Source organism: Procambarus clarkii, chromosome 90, assembly GCF_040958095.1.
Source record: "Procambarus clarkii isolate CNS0578487 chromosome 90, FALCON_Pclarkii_2.0, whole genome shotgun sequence".
In the NCBI taxonomy this organism is placed as follows: domain Eukaryota; kingdom Metazoa; phylum Arthropoda; class Malacostraca; order Decapoda; family Cambaridae; genus Procambarus; species Procambarus clarkii.
This window is the reverse complement of record NC_091239.1, coordinates 12,319,739-12,328,260: the sequence shown is the minus strand read 5'-3', so window position 1 is coordinate 12,328,260 and position 8,522 is coordinate 12,319,739. Positions and strand designations below refer to the sequence as shown.

Genomic DNA, 8,522 nt, shown 5'->3' with positions numbered 1-8,522 from the left:
CTTACCGCCTCTTAAGCAGATTTTCTCATAGTAGTTCGAGGCTTCTCTTGGGACGAGAGACCTGCGCCGGCCCTCGGAGGTCCTGTCGAAGGAGACGCAGCTGGAGGTGGAGAAGTCTGTAGAAGGAGGAAGAAGGAGAAGGGAGATGATGATGGGGAAAGAAAAGGAAAAAAAATAGAAGGGAGACAAGCAGAAGAAGGTGGAGGAGGAGGAGGGAAGGAAAAGCAAAAGTACACGGAAGAACAGGATGAGAATACGAATCAGCAGAAGACGAAAGTGAAGAAGAAAGGCGTAAAAAGAACAAGGAACAAAAGATATAATAATTAGTGTTAGTATCAATACACCATAATTATATATTTACTAGACAGAATAATATATATATATATATATATATATATATATATATATATATATATATATATATATGTCGTACCTAGTAGCCGAGAACGCACTTTTTGGCCTACTATGCAAGGCCCGATTTGCCTAATAAGCCAAGTTTTCCTGAATTAATATATTTTCTCTTAATTTTTTTCTTATGAAATGATAAAGCTACCCATTTCATTATGTATGAGGTCAATTTTTTTTTATTGGAGTTAAAATTAACGTAGTAATATGACCGAACCTAACCAACCCTACCTAACCTAACCTAACCTATCTTTATAGGTTAGGTTAGGTTAGGTAGCCGAAAAAGTTAGGTTAGGTTAGGTTACGTAGGTTAGGTAGTCGAAAAACAATTAATTCATGAAAACTTGGCTTATTAGGCAAATCGGGCCCTGCATAGTAGGCTGAGAAGTGCGTTCTGGCTACTAGGTACGACATATATATATATATATTCACCCAGTTTCTCTGTGACTATACACTGAGAGTTTACTTAGGTCCTGGACAATATTCATGACTAAAGTATACTTACTGGCTAGTCAGTAGACTAGTTTAAAAAACATTAAAATTCTTCTGGATATTGATGGGGCCTTAATAACCCTCCAGAGGTTCATAAACCTCTTAACCTTTAACACAATCAACTATACGAGTGGAACCAACAATTAGTAAAGTCTTTTGACCTCAATTGGCGTGAGACGTCAGGGAGAGGAGGGCTGGGAGGACGAAATTGGATGGGAGTATGAGGATGCTTGGATGAGGTATAGTGGGGATAGTGGGTGAGCCGGATATGTTGGGAGGGTCCATCAAGAGCAGTAAGGATAGGTTGTTGTGGTTAGGGAACCACGACGGGGGGGGGAGGTTGGAGTATGCTGTAAGGGATAGTAACTATAGAACTATCCTCTGCAACGCAGGTCATATCAGTACAACACGAATTATCCATCATTGGGGAAATGAAAATCCATTTTGAAGGAAGTCCTGAGATGACGTTTGTTGTCGATCCGAGCTCCTTGGCCTCATATCCCAGCTCCTTTTCTCATATACCAGCTCCCTGGCCTTATATCCCAGCTCCTTGGCCTCATATCCCAGCTCCTTGTCCTCTTATCCCAGATCCCTGGCCTCATATCCCAGCTCCTTGTCCTTATATCACAGCTCCTTGGTCTCATATCCCAGATCCTTGGCCTCATATCCCAGCTCCTTTTCTCATATACCAGCTCCCTGGCCTTATATCCCAGCTCCTTGGCCTCATATCCCAGCTCCTTGTCCTTATATCTCAGCTCCTTGTCCTCATACCCCAGCTCCTTGGCCTCATATCCCAGCTCCTTGTCCTCATATCTCAGCTCCTTGTCCTCATACCCCAGCTCCTTGGCCTCATATCCCAGCTCCTTGTCCTCATATCTCAGCTCCTTGTCCTCATACCCCAGCTCCTTGGCCTCATACCCCAGCTCCTTGTCCTCATATCTCAGCTCCTTGTCCTCATACCCCAGCTCCTTGGCCTCATATCTCACTTCCTATCCTGTCCTCACAGGCCTTCCAAATAACCACAACTATTATAATTTACTCTCCGGAATCCCAAATTGAAAAGGAGTATTGATATTCAGTGAATTCAGTCCTCTCATTGAAATCCCAAAGGAATGGGTGCAATAACGAAGCTAAAAATGGGATGGGAACGTTTGCTCTTGGAGTGAGGAATGCGTGAGGAAGGGTGTACTTCCGTCGGAACTACTGGGGCGTGTGTAGGCAAGGTTGGGGATCTCTCTGCTGGTGCAGCTGCTGCTGCTGCTGGTGCTGTAGGGTCCGTCACGGTGAGGGGGAACTCGACGGATCGCTTCGGCGATGGGTGATTATTCAATGGTGGTGTGCGTCTGGTGGCTCTGTCTTTGTTTAGTGATTTAGTGAGAGTATGGAGAACCTCTTGGATAGTTTGGGATAGACCTCTGTCTTATTGGGGGTCTCTGTTTCTGTCTACCTGCCTGCCTGCCTGCCTACCTACCTGTCTACCTGCCTGCCTGCCTGCCTGCCTGCCTGTCTACCTGCCTGTCTACCTGCCTGTCTACCTGCCTGCCTGCCTGCCTGCCTGCCTGCCTGCCTGCCTGCCTGCCTGCCTGCCTGCCTGCCTACCTGTCTACCTGCCTGCCTGCCTGCCTGCCTGCCTGCCTGCCTACCTGTCTACCTGCCTGCCTGCCTGCCTGCCTGTCTACCTGCCTACCTGCCTGCCTGCCTGCCTGCCTGCCTACCTACCTGTCTACCTGCCTACCTGCCTGCCTGCCTGCCTGTCTACCTGCCTGTCTACCTGCCTGCCTGCCTGCCTGTCTACCTGCCTGCCTGCCTGTCTACCTGCCTGCCTGCCTGCCTGCCTGTCTACCTGCCTGCCTGCCTGCCTGCCTGCCTACCTACCTGTCTACCTGCCTACCTGCCTGCCTGCCTGTCTACCTGCCTGTCTACCTGCCTGCCTGCCTGCCTGCCTGTCTACCTGCCTGCCTGCCTGTCTACCTGCCTGCCTGCCTGCCTGCCTGCCTGCCTGCCTGCCTGCCTCTCTCTCTCTCTCTCTCTCTCTCTCTCTCTCTCTCTCTCTCTCTCTCTCTCTCTCTCTCTCTCTCTCTCTCTCTCTCTCTCTCTCTCTCTCTCTCTCTCATTCTATACATTCTTCCTGCTATGCACGGTGGGTGTCTCCTGTAGGTTCTTGCTCCCGCTTCACTTCCTGTCTACCCAATCAGTTCCTCTCCCCAACCGTCCTTCTAAATCTCTCCTTGAATCCTTGTCCTTGTATGTGGGTACAACCCGTCCTCGACTCAAGTCCATTACCTTTAGCGGTCGACCCCACAGACGCATTCATAAATTTTAACATGCTGTTCATTCAAAACGGGAATTTTCTCAAGTATAAATTGATATTATAATATACTAGCATATGGTGCATATATAGGCATAGGTTAGGTTAGGTGTTTAGGTTCTGTTGGCGATTATTTGTATTTGTAGTACGTGGGTGAAGCATTTACAGCGTTGTGGTTCGAACACAAGTCGTCAGTGAAGCACTTGTTCCGGAAGTGTTCGAACGTCATCAGTTGTGAGTCGTGTGTAAACCGCTTTTCATTCATAAACAACTGGGGGTTTGACGGGTGCATGAAATCACTTTTGGGTCTTTGTTTGGAGGACGGGCTGGGTTCAAACAGAGCACGTGAGCGAAGTACTTGTTCCGGAAGTGTTCGGACGTCATCTGTTGTGAGTCGTGTATAAACCGCTCTTCGCTCATAAACGGGGTTTGGCGGCTGTATTAACGAGCTTGGATCTTTATATACGAGAACTGGCTGCTTCAGCTGATGACATTCGAGGTTTTCTCGAACATATCTTCCCAGAGTTCGAATGTTTCCTCTGTGCACTTCTCGAGATTATTCACACTACAGACATCTAGCCATACAGCCTTAATATGGTTAGGTTACAAAGATTAATTATGATTACAAAGGTTAATTATAACCAAAGGTTAATTATGATAATAAGTGCCCTGCCCGATGTTAACAAAGTGTTTACCTAATTAGTTTAGCTAACTTAATTACAACAGTGGTCCTACAATGTTGACTAAATTCAACAGTGAACTACAGATAACCCGGCTCCAGCTGGCAGCCGGTTGGCGGGAAACTCAGGTGTACAGGTCCTTGTTTACAGTGGATGTTGTCACGTTAATGAGGTCATTGTAAAGATGGGGAACCGTTAGGTTTCCTCTGATGGAGAGGTATACACTCCGCAATCTGCCCCATCTACATTTATTCCCCATCTACAATGTGTCCCATCTACACTGATTTCCATTCTCTGTCCCATCTATTAAACTCTTGTATCCGGCCCTCAAGACGGAGTCATGAAGGCATATATGGCCACAAACGTAGCATGACCAGACCACACACTAGAAGGTGAAGGGGACGACGACGTTTCGGTCCGTTCTGGACCATTCACAATCGACTTGAGAATGGTCCAGGACGGACCGAAACGTCGTCGTCCCTTCACCTTCTAGTGTGTGGTCTGGTCAACATACTTCAGCCACGTTATTGTGACTCCTCGCCTACACAAACGTAGCCTTTATCAATACTAAATGGAAGTTACAGTTCCCAATATACTACAAGAATAACACACCTGATTGTCGTAGTGGATAGTCTTATTGGTATAAATCATGTTAATGTGATTACTGTGTGTTTCTGAAGTGCTGAAGTAAGGTGTTGGGCCACTCTGCCACTCTACCCGAGTGCTTGTGGGTCATACGTAAGAAACTTGGACTGTTGGAGCCTCCAAACTTCCTGTGATTTCAGTAGAAATCCGGTTGTATGACTTTTTTTAATGTCTGTTGTGGTCCAGTGGTAGAGTATGCAGCTTGGCAGTGGCATGGTTGTAGGTTCGAGCCCACCTCATAGCCCTGGTGGATTTTCTCATGTCTTCTTATTACAAGAGTAAACAAAGACTTCCGACCTGCTGTTGAAGAACTAAATATCCTCCTACCAAACGTCTTGAAAGAGATGAATGTCGACTATGTATTTACATGCCCACTTGGGGACTGTCACTTGCAATGATCTCCATATATAGGGAAGACGACAAAATCTCTTTCAAGGTGCTTGGCTATGAACGAACTAAACAAAACTATATCATCAAACTATCGTTTAGTTGCGAGTATAAATCGCATTATTTGTAGTCACAACTAAACCAACACAAGAGATATCTTGACCAACAACATCGAAATAGTCGACAGATAGTGTGATGACAGATTACCTTACCTTGAGGTGCTTCCGGGGCTTAGCGTCCCCGCGGCCCGGTCGTCGACCAGGCCTCCTGGTTGCTGGACTGATCAACCAGGTATATCTAACCTAGATATAGCCAAAGCATTACATATGAAACACTTATCATCACGTCATTTAATTCTGCACCTTTCATACATTTTGTACTCTCTCTCTCTCTCTCTCTCTCTCTCTCTCTCTCTCTCTCTCTCTCTCTCTCTCTCTCTCTCTCTCTCTCTCTCTCTCTCTCTCTCTCTCTCTCTCTCTCTCTCTCTACGTACCCACGGAGAAGGCGCTGCACTGGGGATTGTTCTTGCAGACGCTGTTACACTCATTGGTGACGGCGGCGTCCTGCTTGCTAAGCAGCGGTTGAGACGGCTCGTTGAAAGCCACCCCGACCGTCTTCTCCATCGTCAGGGTCCCTCCGAAGCACTGGGCTGTTGGGGAAAACCACGAGGTCAGTCTTGGGGAGGAACTGTCTGACGGAGGAGGGTGTCTGCTGCAGGAGGGGGGGGGGGAGTAGGATTCTGTTGGAGATTTAGCGAAGCAAAGAAAGGGGAACGGGAGAGAACTATCAGGAGAGAGCACCAAGCCATTACGACTATATAGCACTGGGAAGGGATCAGGATCAGGATTTAGGATGGGACGGGGGGAAAGGAATGGTGCCCAACCACTTGGACGGTCGGGGGATTGAACGCCGACCTGCATGAAGCGAGACCGTCGCTCTACCGATGTTAGATTGTAGTAAAGGGGAAAGTAAGAGGTGCTTGTTTGTGGTGAGAAGAGGTAGTTGTCTGTGGTTAGAAGACTTAGTTGTTAGTGAGTAGTGAATAGAGAGAGAAAGAGGGAGTATAGAGATTTAATATGTGACAAAATAAATCTAAATTGCGTGCTTTATCGAAGACGAAAAGAGGTTTGGGTAACAATGTGGTTTAATCATTGTTTACATGCTAACATACACAGTGAGACGACAAAAGACAGTAATGCGTGTCATAATAACAAAACAAAATCATTCGTTTTTCGCAGAAACACAGACGGGTGCCAACACAAATAGTGCGCACGAATTTGGTGATTATAAAACAAGCTTTTCGTGTTGCTGTTCGTATATCTCCTGTCTTACCCCAGCTGAGAAACATCGCCCCAGCGGCAGTGAGTCTCATTTCATCTACTTCCCGTCCTCTCGGTGGAGGCAAATCGTCTTGGGGCTCTCCAAGCCCTTTAGATGCTTCTTCTAGACGCGCTTCGTGGTCACTGGGGTCGACGCCGCGGGCGCTGGGATTCCCCAAGAACTCCAGTATCGGTGATCTCGCTCGGAAGACGTCCACGTGTCGGTTGTTCCAGGAATCGTAAGTGTTGTCTTGCTTGACTTCCGCCTCGCTCGATGACTTCTCCAGTCGGCTGAAGGGCTTAGACAGCCATACGGTTTTCCCCCGTCTCGCCTCCTGACGTTCTTCGAACCTCAAGAGACGAAGATGCATCTATTTCAAGAACTGTGGCGTCATTTTTCACGGTTCTCAGTTTTGCCTGATGTTCCGAGGGTGATGTGAAGGAGGTCTCTGTGGCTCCTCCACTGGGCTGCGTCACGGAATTATAGAATGTTTCAGAAGCGTCGAATCCTGTGTGGCGGGTTTCGAAGAGGTTCGGACGATTTGTGACTATCGTAACTCTCTTGAATGTCTCAGAAGCTTCGTGCATGGTGAGTGGGCGGTCACTGAAGCTGGGACGTGTTGTGGGTGTTGAAGCTTTATGGAGCATTATGGAAGCTTCAAGTCCGGTGTGCCGGTGTTGGGAGAAGCTCGACCATGTTATGGGTGTCGAACCCTGAAGAAACTCCGCTTCAGCTGCGTTATTTCAAGGACCATCCACGTTTCCGCCGGATCATCCAGTACCTCACCACCACCACCACCACGAAAGAAAAGATATGCCATAATAATTACATTTATAATGAAGAATAACATTATGACACAATACTGAAGTCGTGCAATGGGATCGAACCCGCGTCCCTGATCTCCTCAGGGACACGCATTACCATAGTCCAGTATGCAAGTACCTCGAGAGTCCAGGGACGGACGTTCGAGTCCTTTGTGTAACCTCAATATCTTCCCAGTTACAGAGTTACGAAACGAAATAACAATACTGAACCTGACTCCTCAGACACATGCATTACCGACTGAACCGTGATGAGCTGAAAGTACTTACTTGAGGTACCACTGAGCGAGGTACTTACTGGTCCAGGTACGACTGGGCGAGGTACCTCGACCAGTGATACCACCAAGCCTACTTGGAGTGTACAAGGTACCCTCCAGCACCACAATCCTAGTGTTTACGGGATCACCATAGTCCGTGCTACATGGACACTTCGTTCTGAGTAGCTAAATCTGAAACAACAACAACAACAACAACCACAATCCTTGCTTTAGTTGTTGCTAGGTTAAGGGGGCAGGTACGCGTTCGATTCTCGTATATATATTATTCGTGACCATCACATCTAGACTACTAGAGATAACTAGAAATACGCCGTACTAATAAAACCATTCAAGCCCATAATATTAACGTCTACCACGCATCGGCCTCGACAGGTTAGGTGGGTTGGTTGGGTTTGCAGGTTTAAAGTTAGGCAAATCAGGACCTAGATTCACGAAGCAGTTACGCAAGTACTTACGAGCCTGTTCATCTTTTCTCAATCTTTGGCGGCTTTGTTTACAATTATTAAACAGTTAATGAGCTCCGAAGCACCAGGAGGCTGTTTATAACAATAACAACAGTTGATTGGCAAGTTTTCATGCTTGTAAACTGTTTAATAAATGTAACCAAAGCCGTCAAAGATTGAGAAAAGATGTACACGTTCGTAAGTACTTGCGTAACTGCTTCGTGAATCCGGGTCCTGATTTGCCTAACTTTTTAAACAGTTTAAGCATGAAAACTTGCCAATCAACTGTTGTTATTGTTATAAACAGCCTCCTGGTGCTTCGGAGCTCATTAACTGTTTAATAATTATAAACAAAGCCGCCAAAGATTGAGAAAAGATGTACACGTTCGTAAGTGCTTCGTGAATCTGGCTGTTATCTTTGTTTACGAAGTGTGAGATCGAAGAAAACGGATTTGAAGACTCACCTGACGAAAGGGCGGGAAGCGTCCCCAACGCCGCCGCCACCAGCAGGAGCGGACGTAAGCGGGTCATCTGCAGGAGGAAGAAGAAGCATTGATGAGAGACTATGATGGTTGTAATACAACCCGTCCTGCTACTAGAACGTCGCATTTTTGACGTATACTTTACCTAAGGGAGTAAAAATGTGTCGTACTAGAAAATGGTATAGCGACTCGCTGAAATTGACGTCATGTCTCCGTTTTCTGTTTTGGGTCCTCTGGAATGTAACAGTTACGTGATTGTCG

General features: G+C 46.8%; 1 protein-coding gene across 1 annotated transcript in view; it reads right to left on the bottom strand.

Annotated features, from left to right (window-relative positions):
• The window catches only part of LOC123746573 (uncharacterized), an 81,740-nt gene extending 73,433 nt beyond the window's left edge, over nucleotides 1–8,307 (bottom strand). Inside the window, exons 1-3 of the mRNA XM_069318535.1 lie at nucleotides 8,244–8,307; nucleotides 5,411–5,566; nucleotides 6–116 (exon numbers count right to left, since the gene is read on the bottom strand). Of these exons, the coding sequence (XP_069174636.1) occupies nucleotides 6–116; nucleotides 5,411–5,540 (241 nt within the window). The 5' untranslated portion in view covers nucleotides 5,541–5,566; nucleotides 8,244–8,307. The remainder of the gene's footprint in view (nucleotides 1–5; nucleotides 117–5,410; nucleotides 5,567–8,243) is intronic.
• Nucleotides 8,308–8,522: the final 215 nt, after the last annotated feature.